General features: G+C 39.0%; 1 protein-coding gene across 25 annotated transcripts in view; it reads left to right on the plus strand.

The window, feature by feature from the left end:
* Positions 1 to 18000, plus strand: part of LRRC36 (leucine rich repeat containing 36) — a 91625-nt gene that overhangs the window by 44571 nt on the left and 29054 nt on the right. For 16 of the 25 annotated variants that reach the window (XR_009730811.1, XR_009730810.1, XR_009730809.1 and 13 more), the window contains 8 exons: positions 630 to 719; positions 2218 to 2658; positions 5706 to 5995; positions 9073 to 9238; positions 10486 to 10673; positions 11450 to 11573; positions 14060 to 14174; positions 16341 to 16507. Coding sequence is in view for 22 of the 25 variants with exons in the window: in XM_061387507.1 (XP_061243491.1) it covers positions 630 to 719; positions 2218 to 2658; positions 5706 to 5995; positions 9073 to 9238; positions 10486 to 10673; positions 11450 to 11573; positions 14060 to 14174; positions 16341 to 16507 (1581 nt within the window). In the remaining 3 variants the exon portion in view is untranslated. Of the gene's footprint in view, positions 1 to 629; positions 720 to 2217; positions 2659 to 5705; positions 5996 to 9072; positions 9239 to 10485; positions 10674 to 11449; positions 11574 to 14059; positions 14175 to 16340; positions 16681 to 18000 lie in introns of those variants that run through there. The other 9 variants (XM_061387517.1, XM_061387498.1, XM_061387497.1 and 6 more) reach the window with 5 other exon arrangements.

Here is an 18000-nt window from a genome sequence, read left to right on the forward strand (position 1 = left end):
TTCTTGCTGTTTTCTAGATTTTGGCCTAGAAATTCCTCACTAGCTTGTTAGCTCTTTAATGCTTTTAAGGATATATATATCATCCCACTTTTTTTTTTTCATTTGTGTATATTCTTATTTAATATTTAAATTGTTTAGATGACATTTTAGAAAGTCCCCTGTGGTGCAAGAAGTGTCTTAAATTTGCGTTAAAAACGGATATTACATCTAAGATCTTAAAGGTGAGACTCTGGGCCTATGTATGGTAAAGCAGGGATGGTATCTTCAGTCATTATACATAATAAATGCGCTGTTCTGTGGCTACAAAATCCTGAATCCTTGAACGATCTACTGCCATGCGGCTAATGTTTTATAAGGCACTTTTGGATATGTGAGATATTTTGCCTAACTCTCAGGCTGAATCTTAAAGAATATTTACAAAGCTGCAGCAAAGTAATTTTAAAACGGGATGTTTTACTGATAGGTCTAATTGGGATGGTGAGAAGCAGTTTGCATGCAAGGCCTGTTTGCCTCTCTCTGAGTCATGTTTCACCATACGGAAGGTCACAGACATGGGCCCCTCGAATGGCTGTTCAGCTCACTAAGCCCCCTCAACAGCCACATGACCCCTTCTCCTTTTCTTCATTCAGCTGATCTGCAGAGGTGTGACCGTTGGAATGCACCACGCCTTCGAGAATCCAGGACTTGTCCACACACCGTTCCATTCGCTTCATTATCAGGTCCAGGAGCATCTCAATAGCCTGGTTTATGTTTGTCCCATTGGCAGCACTAGTTTCAAAGTAGGGGACTCCGTATTTCTCTGCAAGTCCTCTGGCTTCTTCCTCTTTTACTACTCTTTGGTCTTCCAGATCACTCTTATTCCCACATAACACTATATCTGGGTTTTCACAATATGCATGCATTTGTAGCTGACTTATCCAGTTTCTGACATTGAGAAAACTCTGCTCATTTGTCAGATCAAAAAGCAGAAGAAACCCCATAGCATCTCTGAAGAAGGCAGTTGTCAAGCTACGAAACCTCTCTTGTCCAGCTGTGTCCCATAACTGCAGGTGGATTCTCTGACCTCTGCCAACAGCTCCATCTGGCCCATTGGCTCTGTACACCACTCTCTTTTCCCTGAAATCAATGCCGACTGTTGTGATGAATTTGGAGTTAAATTTACCATCTGTGTACTGATAAAGCACACTGGTCTTCCCTACTCCCGAGTCTCCCAGAGCTAAAAACTTGATGAGGTAATCATAGTCTCCATCAGACATAATGAAGAACTCAGTGGGTCACCTGCTCCGCCCGCGGTCCCCACGCCGCTCTGTCTCTGTGCACGGCGTCCACCCGCTGCCCCATCCCACTTTTTAGATATCTTCAACAGGAGGGATAGTCTGATTTATCTAATCTCATTACTTGTTCTTAGATTCTTTTCCTTACATAAGAATATTGTTCTTTAACATTTCTTCCACTGTATGGACTGGTGCTTAGTAAAAACATTGATATTCTTAAAGATTCTATAGAGATAGAAAGTTCCACTGTTCTGAGTTAATGTGACTAACTCAGGAAGGCCTTCAAACATATGAATATCTGAAAACCCCAAAGAACACAGAGACCTCTCTCTTTGTCTGATGCTTTAGTTGCCCCACTCTGAGGCTTTTCAGAGATTCTGATACAGCTGACTGAGAGAAATGTTTTGGAATTGGTTTAGGGGTTTTCATAGGTTTTGAATTTCCTGTCATTTAATTGGCTTATGATAGTGGTTCCCAGTGTGTGAACCTATATCCTCTGGGTGGAGATTTGGAGTGGGAATGGGTTTAGCTTTATTGTGAGGAGTCTGTGAAATCAGAGACCTACCAATTGTTGTCCATAGACTGAATACATAAGACCACAACTTTTGTCATGTGGGGGTGCACCAAAATAGTGGAAGTGTAAATATAGAAATCTCTGACACTAGTTTTCAAAGGGAATTCCTAGGGAATTAGGTTAACGTAAAATTTATCTTCAGAATGTTATAGTCTTTACTGTTTACACAATGTCCAGCATGTTTTGTTGTTCTTCCATGTAGGAATCCCTCCATAATTTTATGCTACCACTTATAAAAATTATAAACCATCTCTTCCTGAGAACTGTTTTTTTGTTTTTGTTTTTTTTGGTAGACAAGAGTTTATCTAGTGAACAAGGCTACCCTAAAAATTCTCATTGTCTTTTTCCCGCCCCCTTGGTGACGGTTAGAAATCAGACGCTACTCACCTCATCAGATGACAGTTCGATCCCCAGAGAAGATGGCTAAAGAAGGGTACCGAATATCTTTTTTGGACAACAAGTCTTCAGGTTCTTCTCCAGAAAAGGACTTGATACCAAAACCTGATACTTATCAGCTTACCCATGATGCCTCATTGGGTAAACGCCTGGATGTGGGTGATTCTAGCCAGATTCATCCCTATCAGTTACCTTCAGATGTTGGTCTAGAAAATTATGATAGTCATTATTCTCAAAATCTGTCCCTTCACGGAAGTATTGGTAAAAGGCCTCAGAGAAACAAGAACTACAGAGAATATAGCACAAAGCCTTCAAATAACATGAAAGCCACTACATCCCATTCCTGTGGAGACTTACTGACTTCTCTGTCAAACCCTGACTCCAGCACCGGAAGGCTTTTGAAGCTTAGTTCAGGTAATAGCTTCCTATAAGTTTGTAGGCCTCTTTTCTTTAATAGATGTGAAGATTGAAGTTTAACTGGATCTTTTGGAATAAATATTTCTTACATTGGGGAATTCCTTGTCAGTCCAATGGTTAGGATTCTGCGCTTTCGCTGCTGAGGGTGTGGGCTCAGTTCCTGGCCAGGGAACTAAAATATCCTGCAAGCTGCACGGTGCAGCCAAAAGTAAATAAATATATCATGACCAGTAGTCAGAGCCTCGAGAAATCTACAGGGTATGAGTTTAACATGATAGATATATTAGAGAAAATTCATATAAATGCAAACTTGATAACTATATGTTATTTCAGTTAAATAGCATCCTGGGATATATTTCTAGTAACATTTAGTCTTCTCTGGTCTCAATCACTTCTATTGAGAGTTACTTTTTCAGAAAAAGCTAGTTTTAGGAAAGTGTTGGGAGACCACTCTTTAGTTATGTATTTATTCAACAAAATGTATTAAATACCTACTATATGCCAGATGCTGTTCTAGCTCTGTAGATAACATAGCAAACAAAAGTGAAATTCCATGTGTATTTTTGCATTAATAAAAAAAGGTCTCTACTTTCATGGAAATTCTATTCTAAAGAGGTAAGACAGATGATAAATAAATTATAAATATAGAAGTCAGCTTATGATAAGTGTTGTGAAGAAAAATAACATAAGTGTATTAGAGAATGGCTTCCCCAGATGACTCCAGCAGTAAAGAACCCGCCTGCCAATGTAGAAGACATAAGAGACGTGAGTTTGATCCCTGGGTCAGGAAGATTCCCTGGAGGAGGGCATGGCAACCCACTCCAGTATTCTTACCTGGAGAATCCCATGGACAGAGGAGCTTGGTGGGCTATAGTCCATAAGGTCATAAAGAGTCTGACACGACTGAAGCAACTTAGCATGCACACATGCATGTAGCACTTATTAGAGAGTATATGAAGGAAGTAAAGCTTTAGATTGGAGAAGGCAAGGGCACCCTACTCCAGTACTCTTGCCTGGAAAATCCCATGGACAGAGGAGCCTGGTAGGCTGCAGTCCATGGGGTCACTAAGAGTCAGACATGACTGAACGACTTCACTTCCACTTTTCCCTTTCAGGCACAGGAGAAGGAAATGGCAACCCACTCCAGTGTTCTTGCCTAGAGAATCCCAGGGACAGGGGAGCCTTGTGGGCTGCCGTTTCTGGGGTCGCACAGAGTCAGACACGACTGAAGCGACTTAGCAGCAGCAGTAGCAAAGCTTTAGATAGAATGGTCAGGGAAAGCTTCTCAAATGAGAAGTAAGAGTACAGACTTAAATAAAATGCATGTGAGTCATGTCGATAACTTGTGGGGGGAGAAATTTTAGACAGTAGAAATAGTAAGTGCAAAGTTCCTGAAACTGGAACGTGCTTGGCATGTTCAAAGAACAGTGAGGAAACAGGGCTGCTACAGTAGAGTGAGGTAGATGAGGTGTATAGATAAAGTCAGATAATCAGACATTTATTCTGGGTCAGATCAGGAGCTGTTGGAGAGTTTGTAGCAGAGAAGTGACATCTAACTTAAAAATTACTCTTGCTACTTAGTTGAGAATACACAATGGGGGGCAAGGATAGAAGTTTATAAAATTCTAAAAGTAGATCAGAATCTGGATAAGAGATGATGGTAACTTTAACTAGAGAGAAAGCAGTATAGGTGGTGAGAAATAGATTCTGAATATGTTCCAAAGATAACACTCCATGATTTGCTGCTGGGTTGAGGATGAAGTATGAGAGAAAGCAAGTCAAGTATAACTCTCAGGTTTCAAGTCTGAATAAATGGAAGGATGGAGTTACCATTTACTCAGATGGAAAAGAGTATGAGGAACAGGTTTTAGGATAGATACCAAGAGTTGGTCTTAGACATGTTGAGTTTGAGGTGCCTATTAGAACTTCTCAGAGATGCCAATTTGATAATTAGATAAATTAGTCTGGAAGAAGGTGGGGCTGGGAATTAAAAGTGTGTGGTTGGCATTAAAACAGACTGGATATAATCTCCCCAAGGGGGTAAATATAGATATAAAAGATATCTGAGGACTAACTTGAGTCCTCCAACAATTAGAAATCTTGCTGATGAAGAGAAACCATCATGGAGAGCAAGAAAGTGGCAGCCACTAAGTAAGAGAAAAGAAAAAAAGCCAAAGAGGGAGTGGTAACCAGGAAGCCACATGAAAAATGTGTTTCAGGAAGGAGAGAGTGATAAATACAGTGTCAGATGTTTTTAATAGATGCATTTAACATTTCTGGGACTGAGAAATGATCATGGTATTTGGCAATGCATTGGTGGTGATGGTTTGGTCACTAAGTCGTGTCTGACTCTTGCGACCCCATGGACTGTAGCCCCAGCCAGATTCCTCTGTTCATGGGATTTCACAGGCAAGAATACTGGAGTAGGTTGTCATTTCCTTCTCTAGGAGATCTTCCTAACCCAGGGATCGAATCCATGTAGTGAGCAGCTTCAGGAGATGCGTGATTAGTAAAAGCCTTGTTGAGGTGAATTAAAGAATCAAAGGAGAAGCAATAGAATTACCGAATATATACAACACCTTCAAGGAGTTTTGCAGTGAATGGGAGCGAAGATGTGGAAATGTAGCTGGAAGGGGGATGGGATCAAAGAGAACATGGTGGAAATGACCCTGTTGGAAGTTTGAGAAGAGATGTGAAATAGTGATCTCAAAGAATAGGAGAGTAAATTGATTAGGGTAATGTATTAAAATAGCTGGGCCCAGTTAAGATAATGGTTATGAATTTAAAGTGAAGATGGTCGAAAGAGATGCATATTCTTCTCCAGTCACTTCCCACTGCTCTGCTGTGGGTTTGGAGTATGTGCACAGAGTATTTAACCAGATTTGGGGCTTTGTCAGGTGGATGGGGAGGGAGAATCCAGACAGTTGAGAGTATATACTAGGGAGAGGCCATTGTGACCCTTGGACTTCAGACAGGTTAAGGAAGGAAGGGAGACTTGAGAGAGTTGAAGAGCAGGTTCATCTCCTGGCCTGTTTCCTTCACAGATCTGTATGCCGCAACCCATTTCAACAGTGACCCTGCTCTGGTGGTGAATGTAGAGCAACAATTAGCCACGAGCCTCAGTGATTTAACGCAAGCACATGGTTCTTTCCCAAACAACTCCATCCTGGGAGACTCTCTTAGGACACTGCTGTTGCCTACTGGGACATCAGAAAACAGAGAGAATTTGACCAAGAGGTCATTAAGCCCATCAAGAAGAGGATTCAGACGGAAAGAAAATATCCTTGCCACCCTGAATACAAAACATGGTTTCAGAGATGCTACAGGCAGTGAGGCAAGTGTTGGCTTGTTTGTGCTTGTACAAAAACACATCAGATCCAAGATTAGAATGGGGTTCTGTTTTTGTGATGGTAGTTTTGATCAAGAGTGATAGAAATTCAAAGGGATTTTCAGAGGTCAGTGGGTAATACTGCCAGGCCAAAGGCTGTGATTCTTTTGCCTTTGGGAAAGTCAGTCCCCTTCTGCTGCATTTCGGTCACAGGAAGAATGGTCCCTAATCTACTTCCAGAGCATAAACATGGGGAGAAGTACTTTGATAATAAGTGGACAGAGTTTACGATAGGAAAGAATACACAAGTTGCCAGGGGCTCAGGGTTGGTTGAAGAATGATCTCTGTTTCATTGTTGTTTATAATCTTACCATGTTTACACATTTGCTTTGGCTACAAATGACTAACTTGCTAGGGACCTTTCTTCTGAAAGCATTGCTTTCCTGTCCAGAAACTAAAATTATTCTAGTTTTTCCCCAGAATGAATTAGATTAAGATGATGAATTAAATAATCCAAAGGATTTTTAGCTGAAAGTTGGCTCAGAGAATAAACAACAAATCAAAAAACATTCCCACACATATTATTTAATTCATTTTATAAAATTGTAGTACGATAGTTAGTGTTGTTCTTACTCATTAACTAAGTTTTGTCACTGCCTTTGTATACATCCCTCCATGGAGAATGCCATCTTCTCTCCTCTCATCTCTCTGAATATTAATTTTTCTCCAGGTTTTAATTCCATCATGAAACCTTCTTCTCATTAGTTAAAGGAACTATAGCTCTCAGGACATTCCCTTCCCTTGAACCCATAGTCTTATTCATACGAATCATTTGTCATTTAATGACTTACTGCCTTGTGAGAAAGCAGGTTATTTGGTCAAAAACAACTATTTCTAGTCACTTTTGTTTCACTTGCTGGAAATCTTTTTGCACATCGACATGGGCTTATAAAGGGATTTTGTTGTTGGTTGGTTGGTTGGCTTTTTGTAGCTTTTAAATACTTTCTATTCAGTTTTCAAAACTTTGGAATTGGTTATAATTTTTGTGTACCAAAGGGGGCAGTCTTGTAATACTTTTTTTGACTTTTTGGTCCTTTTTTGTTTTCCATCTTCAGTCACTGATGCCTATTGTTCTAGAAAAGAGCACTAGTGTTAATGTATTTAGGGTAAAGCCATAGCAACATTTAGGATATTTAGGTGCTATATTAATAAGATATGTTCTAGGAAATTTTCTCACCTCTATTTCATGTTATATTGTTAAAACAGTAATTAAAATCTCAATGCACTCTTCTGGACTGTCTTAAAAGTTCCCATTTCTTTTTTCCTGTTAGATACTGTATTTGTTTATATGAAAAGTTATAAAAGAGCTGCTTGAATATAACTATAAAAGAAATACACTGTTTAGTTTCTAGAAAGGTATAAATCAGAAGAGCATTTAAAAGTTGTTTAAAAAATAATCCCATATAAAAAAACACAAAATTAAATATGAATTCTTGATTAGAAAATTTGTTTTTAACCAACTGACTTTAGAATCACAAATTATAAAAATTAAATTTAAAAAAATCATAAGGCATAATTTGCTGAAAATTAAAAGTAACAGATTTATTCCAAAGTTCATAAAAAAATTATCCCCCACTCTCACATTATGAAAAGTGAAAGAAAATACATAAGGCATATGTGTGTTTCTAAGTTGCTTCATGATGTACACACAGTATTACCAATACATGAAAAACCAATGATATTTTGATTGGATTTTGAAATGGACATTTCAATATCCATTTTCCACAAGAGTAGTGTAACCAGTCTTTCTATGACTTTCCTTCCTAATCAGATTAGTTTCTTAAGGACTTCATCTTTTAGTTCATATGTTCACAGACCTTATATACAACTCTCAATGCACATGATCAGTGTTCAGTACAGATCTGTTTAATAAATGTTTATCCCATTTATAATGCTTTTCCTTATTAATCATAGGCCACATGTGTGACTCAAGTCATAAATATCACTGTCTGGTGTTCTGTTTCATGGTTGTCAGATATGACAGCATTAGCTAATTAATCATTTATATATTTTTAATATCAAAAGAGTCAAAGATTGAGAAATAATTTGGCTGTTTTTAATATGTAACAGCTTTCTTGAAGTCCCTTGAGAACTCACCGACAAGATTTATCTGTCCAGTAAAATTCACAATTTTTTTTTAATTTTTGAAAATTTTAATTTATTTACTGGCTGCTCTGTGTCTTTGGTACTGCTCATGAACTTTCTCTAGTTGTAGTGTTTGGGCTTCTCATTGCAGTGGCTTCTCTTGTTGCAGAGCACAGGCTCTAGGGCACGCTGGCTCAGTAGTTGTGGTGTGTGGGCTTAGTTGCCCTGTGGCATGTGGGATCTTCCTGGACCAGTGATTGAACCTGTGTCTCCTGCATTGGCAGGTGGATTCTTAACCACTGGACCACCAGGGAAGTCCCCAATTGTCTTTTAATTCATTCAGACATGACTAAATATATAGACATATACATCATATCTGAATGAATTAAAAACAATTGGAAGTTTCACTGGAGAGAGAGCTCTACCTAGGCATCTATATACATAAGATTTTTACTGAATAAAAAGTATCTTTAGTACTGGGTCCAACAATAGCATTTAACATAACACTTAAAATGTTATAGGACAGTTATGTTTATTATATATTAATTACTAAATATAAGCTTATGAGTTATAACTTTTATTAAATTACTCCCCATGTTATTTTATGATAATATAATACCTTAAAAAATGTTCTTCAGTTTAATCTTTCCATATTCATAACATAATGTTAAGCCATAGACATGGGTGTTAAAACATTTTTTGTACTCTTCTGAAAATCTCTATAGAAAATATGATAGAAGATACTGTTTGCTTTGAAATTATCCTTGTATATATTATTGTATTTGTCTTAGACATAAGTAATATTCTATTAAATCCGAACTGAAAGATGAAGTCAGCTTTCTCTTTTGCTTAATGTTAACCCTTTAAATGTCTGGGTTTTTACTTCTCTTATTGTGTAAGAATGACAAATGGTTGGGTGTTTGTTTTTTTTTCTTGAGCCTCTCTCTAGTGACCTGGGCAGTTTGCATGGTTTGCCAGGAAACCACAGTCCCCCAGTCTCTGCCAGAACCTCCCATGTGGCCACTGTCCTCAGACAGCTCCTAGAGCTTGTGGATAAGCACTGGAATGGCTCCGGCTCCCTCCTCCTGAACAAGAAGTTTCTCGGTAAAGTGAATTCATTCTCAGTTCCCAGAGAAGGGCTCAGCCTTGCTTCTGCTGTTTCTGCTCTACATTCTGATAAAAGCCACTCAGCCCCCTTTACTTGCAGGGGAAATTGTTCTCATGAGCACTTACCAAAATTTGTCAGCCACACAGTGATAGACAAATCTGCATTTTTCTTATAATCATCTTCCCTGTTTTTCCTTTTTTTGGTTGCACTGTGCAGCTTGCCAGCTCTATGCAGGCTCTTACTTCCCTGACCAGGGATTGAACCTGGTCAATCAGTGCCACGGCAGTGAAAATACCAAGTCCTAACTGCTCTACCGCCAGGGAATTCCGTTCTCTGTTTTCATAAGCACTCTTCCCTCCTGTACCAGTTGTCTTGTTTTCCTGTAACTTTTTTTTTTTGGTAGTCTTTAAGTGATTATATATAAAATAAAGCATGGTCATGTTAATGATTACAAAAGAATTTTATGATCCTTGGGGAGAATGCCAATAATAAATACAATAGAAACTGAGTCTGATCATCAGAGGTCTGAGATGACTATGGAAATGTTATAATTTGTAAAACTCTAATGACTAAATGACCTGGACTCTTTTTCAGGACTTTGCTTTTAGGAACTTGGGGAAAAACAGTTTTGCAAATATTGTCCCCATGTGTCTATTTGTTGTTTAATAGTAGTGGTAAGAGTTTAAGTAAAAACTAGAAACTTTAAGGGCTTCCCTGTTGGCTCAGGAAGTAAAGAATCCTCTTGCAATGCAGGAGACCCGGGTTTGATCCCTGGGTCAGGAGGATCCTCTGGAGAAAGACATGGTAACCCACTCCAGTATTCTTGCCTGGAGAACTCCATGGACAGAAGAGCCTTGCGGGCTGTCCATGGGGTCATAAAAGAGTCAGATATGCCTTTAAAGTTGTTTAGGCTTAGCTTTTTTTTGTTGTTTTTTAATATCTAAAGCAACATACAGAAGAAAAAGTCTTATCTCAGTTACTTTCCTTCCCACATTGATCCTTTGCTCTTGTTTTGTAGGAAATTATCCCCAGGAGCCATTCATCAGTGATTAGAGAATAGCACGGAGCATGCACTCATGAGAGTCTGCTGTTGTTCTCCATAGATGTGGGATATAGCTTTTTTTATCTCCATCATGAAACATCTCTTACAGTTACTTACTAAATTCTTGTAAAAAGGAGACATTAGATTACCCTATTTATCCAACAGAGCTGGTAGTTATTGACTAGGAATTCTCTGCTTTAGCTTTTAAGACTGGCCCGTGTGCCCAACCTGAATTTTTGGCAGGTCCTGCCCGAGATCTGCTTCTGACCTTGGTAGTCCCTGCTCCTTCTCAGCAGTGGTGTCGCTCACATCCGGAAGATACATCAAAAGCCTTCCACAGGAGGGAGATGGAATTGAAGGAGACAGGGCAGCTGGTTCCTAATGACATGGTATGCTGCTCTCATCTTCTTTTCCTACTCTTCCTTTACTAGAAAAGGACAAGGCAGCAAGGCTAGAACAGCTCTGTGCCATAAAGATCATCATCACCTGAATACCTAGATGCTTATGAACTGAAATATAGGAAAGTCAGTCTGTGCAAATTAGGAACACAAAACTTGCAGGGACAGCTTGGAGGTTCTTCAGGGTTGACTCCCTAATCCAAAAATTCTAAGGAAAGGCTTGAAATGGAAAAGAAAAAAAAAAAGCCCTAGAGTAAAAACATTTAGGATTGTGTTCTTGAGGGTTATGATTTGATTCAGATGAGGGAAGTTGAATGTCTCTGGAATTGTCGTTCCTCCGTTCTGATGAGAGCCCTAAACCAGGGACCACTCCTAGAGCGTTAGGGTTCTGGTGCTGGGAGGGAAAGAAGGGATTCATTTTCTTAGACTCCCCCCCTAACCTTTTCTTAACATTAGAGGATTTTCAGACATCAAGTTTATTTTCTAGAAACTTTAAATAGGTGATTCATAATGCTGGCCACTTGTCAAAACAACCACTTGTTTCCTAATAGTAGCGGATATTTCACATGTGGTAAAATGCATGTAGTAAGTTTCTTTGCTGCACTTGCACTATGTTTACCAATGAATTAAAATTCTAGTGAGAAAGAGAGAGGCTGACCTCCATTCAGTTTATCACTAAAAAGAGCAAAGATTCTTTCAATCTTCTAAAAACACTTTCCAGAATTTCAGATTCTTAATGTGTTTGTATTTTGTTTTCTAATCTAAAGGAAGGTTTGAAGCAAAAACTAGTCAGAGTGCTGGAGGAAAACCTCATTTTGTCAGAAAAAGTCCAGCGTTTGGAGGAAGGTGCTACCACTTCGATTGTCAGTGGGCACCCATCCCACACTTACGGTAAGTTCAGGAAAGCAATGTATGGTGCATTTCAAGACAACATTTTGTTTATAGATGACCCATTTAATAAGCTTCATCATCCAGAGCTCACATGGCTTCCTAAATGGAAACAATCATTTTGCCTCAGAGTTGTAATGCAGGTGACTTGAGTTACCAGAGTAAGAGAGTTTACTCTTTTATCAGTGTAAAGCATTTACAAATATTATTATTGACATTATTTTTTGAGAATGATACTTGTTTTTTTTTTCTGATTATAGCAGAAGATCATGTTCCTTACAGAAAGTTTGAAAAATATAAGGAAAATAAAATCGCACTACCCAGAAATAACTACCATTAGTGTTTTGGGTATATTTTCTTTCACCTATATCCCTATACATATATTTTAAATTCAGAACTGAAATTTGTGTTTTGATTTTTCAAAACGAATTTACATACAAAAAAATGCACACATTCTAAGTTTGATGAGTTTCTCAAAATGTATACTCACTTAATTCCATCCAATCAAAATACAGAACTCTTCTCTAAAAAGTTCAACCCTGGTGCATTTAGGTTCCCCTACTATTGACCCTCAGCAATCTGATTTCTACAATCTAATGTTATTAATTTAATAGCATAGGCATTTCCTCTAATATCACATGACTATACCATATTTATCTATTTAGTCCTCTATATAGTTGTTTTTAATGTTAGTTATTATAAATAAAGCTGTCATTATTTATATTATAAATAATGCAAAGAATTTCCAAACATTCAAAGACTTGAAGTAGAAGACCCTAGAGTGAAAATGCTTCTCTAAGATCATCTTCTCTTCTGATGGAGCTGAGAGACCTAATATTTATGCTGTGATAAATAATTCAGCTATTAATATCTGTGTGTATAAATTGTTGTATACATTTTTGACCAGTTTTCCTAGGAGACATTCCTTGAAGTAGAATTAGTGGATCCAAGGATGTGGACATTTTTGAGGTTTTTGTTACACATTACCAAATCATTCCTAAAAAGGTAGTTTCAGTTTATACGCACATCAGCAGCAAATATATATTTGAATGCCTTTTCATTTCACCCTTGCCAACACTGGGTATTGAATATTTTTCTTCATTATGACAAGTGAAAAGTAATAATCCTATTGAATTTGTGATTTGTTCTACTTTATTCTTAGTATAGTTTAGATAGATAAAAGTCTACCCTTGACTTTAAACTTCTAGTTCAGCACACTGAAACAAACATTATGGGTATTTGGATATTTGTATGAGAAATTTGATTTGGAAATCAGCATTGAATTTCCAGAGTTGAATCTCGTCTATCTAATATTTATAAGCCTGAATAATCAAGACATCAGTTTCCACTTACCTATACTGAAAATATATAGGTGTTTATTCACTAGATACTTATTTTCAACCAGCTATGAGGCCCAGTACTCTCTTTGGATTACTGGTGATAAATACGGCTGTTGCAGCCCTGATTTCTACCTTCCAGAACCTTGCTACTCAAAGTGTGAACCAGAGATCAGCAACATTAGCATCACCTGGGGATTTGTTACATATATAGAATACTTGGCCTCACCTCAGACCTACTGATGGAGAAGGCAATGGCACCCCACTCCAGTACTCTTGCCTGGAAAATCCCATGGACGGAGGAGCCTGGTAGGTTGCAGTTCATGGGGTTGCTAAGAGTTGAACACGACAGAGCGACTTCACTTTGACTTTTTACTTTCATGCATTGGAGAAGGAAATGGCAACCCACTCCAGTATTCTTGCCTGGAGAATCCCAGGGATGGGGGAGCCTGGTGGGCTGCCGTCTATGGGGTTGCACAGAGTCAGACATGACTGAAGTGACTTAGCAGCAGACCTACTGAATCAGAATCTGTTTTTTAGTAAGATTCCCCAGGCGATTTGTAAGCATATTAAAGTTTAACTACTGTTCTAGAAGACTGACTTGCTTAAGATCCAGAATACTTGTGCTTTCACTACTTTATTATTTCAAGCCTTGGTAACATATTTGGAAAGCTAAATATGAATGCTTTGGCCACAAATTCAGTTTCTGTAAGTGCTCATTGAGCTATTATCTTGCACCCAACACAGTTCTAGGTGTTTTCACATATTCCATACAGAGTGAGGGACATACATGCATGAATTAAAATGCAGAATACAGGGAGACCTAATATTTGTTGACTGCCTATGCCTATGACTGCAGGTGTCTCACTGACTCCTCATAACAGTGCTGCGGGACAGGATTGTGAAATTCACAAAAATGAACTAACATGTGCAAGATCAAGTGGTTGAATTTTAACTCAGATATGTCTTCTGCTAAACTGTATATTCTTGTCACTATATCTGCTGTCTTCAAGAGAAGGAATGGTGAATGGAGTGTGGAGGTGGGTGCAGTGGGGCCTCCAATTCTTCAAGATGCCCACCCATTCACTCAAGCTCTTCTCAAACACTAGCCACTTGGAATCCTCTCACCCCCATATACTGTAACCTTTGTAGATGATCTTCTGCGCAAAAACCAACAGCTGAACATGCAGGTGTCTTGCCTGAACCAGGAGCTTGCCCAGCTGAAAAAGCTAGAGGAGACCGTGACTCTTCTCCATGAAAGTCAGAGGTAGGATTGGATCCATCTAGCTGGCTTCTGGAAGCAGATATTTACTTTCCTTTATCTCCTTTGTTTTACTTGGCAAGTTAATATCTATATACTTTTCAAATTAATTATGTTCTGTATGTAAACAACCTATATCCAGGCCAGTTAGCTCAGGGGTCAGAATACTGCTTTCCAGAACACACCAGGGACTAAATATCTTTGCTGGCACTGGTGGGTTACAGCACCTCAATAATAAGTAGTTTCTCACTGGATCCAACAGGACCCTTGTTTGGGTCAGCTAACTTTCCTCAGTCACAATGTACCCCTAAAATCAGCCACCTTGCTCTTCTGAAAAATGTCTACCTACTTTTGGTCATAGAAGAGAGGTCAAGCACACTCAGAGTGATAGGGAAAGAATCCAATGTATGTGTTCTTTTCAGAGGAATTCAATAACATGAGGCTCTTCAAAGAACAGTTTCCCCAGGCTATAGGCTAGACAAATCAGAAGAGGCCTCAAGACTATTGGTATATTTAGACAAGCCCTTGAAATTTTGATTTGCCAAACACCTTTGCTAGGACCATCAGTGAAGCTTAAATAGAAGAACTCTATTCCCCAAGCCTTCAGTCCCTAACTTCACTTCCTAATTTTTCTTGGAACGGCTTAATATAAGGAGCATTCGACCCAGATCCATTCTGGCTGACTTTTTTAAAAACTTTTTTTCTAATTATTGCAAACATATACAAAAATGTGTGTGTGTGTGTGTTAGTGGCTCGGTCATGTCCGACTCGTTTCGACCTCGTGGACTGTAGCCCATCAGGCTCCTCTGTCCATGGAATTCTCCAGGCAAGAATACTGGAGTGGGGAGCTATTCTCTTCTCCAGGGGATCTTCCCAACCTACCCACAGATTGAACCTGGGTCTTCCACGTTGCAAGCAGATTCTTTACCATCTGACCCACCACTACATAGGGGTATAGGTATACACACCATACATACCCCTATACTATAAGGGTATAGTATAAGGGTAGCCCATACAAGAGTATACTGAATAGCATAAATTCATGTTTATCACACTTGGGTGTGTACAGAATCACCTGAAAACTTGTTGAACTACAGAGTGCTGGGTCTTACCCCCAGAGTTTCTGATTCTGCAGATCTGGGCTGGGAACTGAGAATTTGCATTTCTAGTAAGTTTTCAGGTGATGCTGTTGCTTCTGGCCTGGGGACTACACTTTGAGAACATTAAGGTTTATCTCTTTAGTGATGTATTAATGGCTATATTTTAGAGTAACTTGAATTAATTCTTCTCTGTTTTGTTAAACCATCACTTCAATATATAGGTTCAGTTTGTTTCATTTTGTTTTTGATTTATAGGGAATATTTTTATTATTTTGATTTAATCCTGAGTACAGTTATGTTAAACTTACATGGTCCCAAAGTCAGATCTATGAAATCAGATAAATTCAAACAAATTTAGCTTCCTTACCTGTCTCCTCTATCCTTTCCTTCCCTCCCACTAGCCTTCCATTGCAGGCATGGGTGTGTATTTGTATTCCCTCTATTATATAAAAAGAGGCATAATGTTGCTTTAACATTTTATCTTAGAAATCATTTCACAGTGATGTTTAGAGTAAGTTCTCACTCCTTTTTATACATACATAGGACTCCACGATAATTAATCCTCTGATAGACATTTAGGCTGATGGTATCTTGCTGTTACAAATAGTGCTGCAGTGAATAGCATTGTGCATACATCTTTTTTGGCAGGGAGGGGAAGTCTCTGATAGCTTCTAACATTACGTGGTAATGCAGAGTCCAAGAATACAATTATTAGCACCATTAGTTTAATTGCTGAGGCAGTATAGATTAGAAGAAGTAGAAATTAAGATCTGGGAATAGGAATAGAAATTGCAGGCCTGGTCAGGGGCCAGTCTCCTGGTGCTTCTACTTATTTATCATGAAAAGTGCTTTGGAAAGAATAGAACAGTCACTATGTAAAATGTGAACTGTGTTATTGCTACAGTCATATTCATAATCAAACAGGACTGGAACATAATCAAACAGGACTGTAATAAAGAAACTGTTAAAGGTATTACTTCATTTTACATTTATCTTTAGCAAACGTTTCAGGTCTGAATGACATCTACTTTGCTTTTATGACTTCACAACTATCTTTCCCCCCGTGTCTCAGATCCCTGGTGGTAACTAATGAGTATCTGCTGCAGCAGCTGAATAAAGAGCAAAAAGGTTATTCTGGGAAAGCACTCCTGCCTCCTGAGAAGAGTCATCATTTGGGGAGATCATCACCCTTTGGGAAAAGCACGCTGTCTTCCTCCTCACCAGTAGCACATGATATGGGTCAGTATTTAATACAGACTGTTTCAGACTCTGTCCCAGAGCCTAGTCTATGGAGCTAACACTGTACACCTTTGCAGCTTGTCTCTCAGCCCCAGGGGGCTCTCAGTGTCATTACCACTAGTATGGTGGTATTTTCCCACAAGATTAAGAAAAAAAATCTTAATTACACTGTATTGGTCTTTCTTTTTATTTCTCTTTTTATCTCCTCCCATCAAGTCATTCTTTCCTTCTGCCCACATAAATAGTTGGCACTTAGTCCTAGGCATCATATCACATAGGAACACTTGGCTGAAAATGTCAAAAAGGAAAAAAACACTAGATATTTTTCCCAAGTGTCAGTTGAAACTGTGTAGTAGGAAGTTAGAAAATAATATCCATGGCCAGGTATGTTTTGTGTTAGAGGAAATTTCAGAGAATCTCTATTGATCAGTTCATCAAATGTGTTTTGGGTTTCCTCCCATCATAGTTAAAGGTGACAAGGTCTGCTGGAGCAGCCCAACAGTTTAGTTGTGTGATGGAGCTGAAAGCTTCCATTGGTACCAAATAGGCCTAAATAAAAGCCTAGAGACACCCTGGAAAGAGAGAGTAGGTAATTCCTACTCTGGAGAATTGGAGAAGGTGTCAGTGAGGACTTGTTTGAGTGGAAGATGCAAAATAAGTATAATGGTACCAGGTACAGCAGGGTGCAGAGCCTCCTAGGCTAAGGGTACAGGGTAGAAATGTCTGGGCCCCCAGGGATCACTAGGCAGGGAAAATGTAGGTCATGGTGCCATGAAGTATGTAACTAGGGGACCTTCCTAGTTTGGGAGGGAGGTATGATGTCAGGAAGATGTCCCCTAAAGAAACGATCTTTCAACCAAAATCTGAAGAATTGGAATGGAAGATCACCAGGCAAATGTAGGATTGAAGGCAGAGGCAGTGGGGAGAGCTGCAGAGAGAAATAGCATAAGTCAAGGCCATGGAATGGGAATAAAGTCCAATCAGGGGACAGAAGGCCTGAGAAGAGATACGCACCGTCTAGGTTGCATGGCTCCTTAAGGATTTTAGATTGGGAACACAGAGGGGTAGTAGATTTGTGTTTGAGAAGCTTTCTCTGTAGAAAGAGTGGATTGATGTCTGGCCATGTGGAGTGGGCTGGATCAGAGAGGAGCTAGAAAGATGAGAGAGAAGGCTGGCTCAGTCCAGACCAGAGGTGCAGCCTCTGAAAGTTAGCTCTGAGCTGAGCATCCACTTTACACATGAATACCTGGTATTTCAGACTGAGGATCAATTTTTTCTTTAATCCTGATTGATTAGGCATCAATGGGAAAGGATAATGAAAGTGACTCTTGTGTTTCTGCTTCAAGGTTGCCCAAGTAGCTCATGTTGCCAGAGAGCTCTAGAGAGTGAAGGACTGTCAACCTAACATCATATTGTACTTCTCTTCATCTTCAGGGTCATGTCAGAGAGAGAGGAAGATAGAAAGATTAGACACTTATTTGCTTCTCTGACCC

The sequence above is a fragment of the Bos javanicus genome, chromosome 18 (genome assembly GCF_032452875.1).
Source record: "Bos javanicus breed banteng chromosome 18, ARS-OSU_banteng_1.0, whole genome shotgun sequence".
NCBI lineage: Eukaryota > Metazoa > Chordata > Mammalia > Artiodactyla > Bovidae > Bos > Bos javanicus.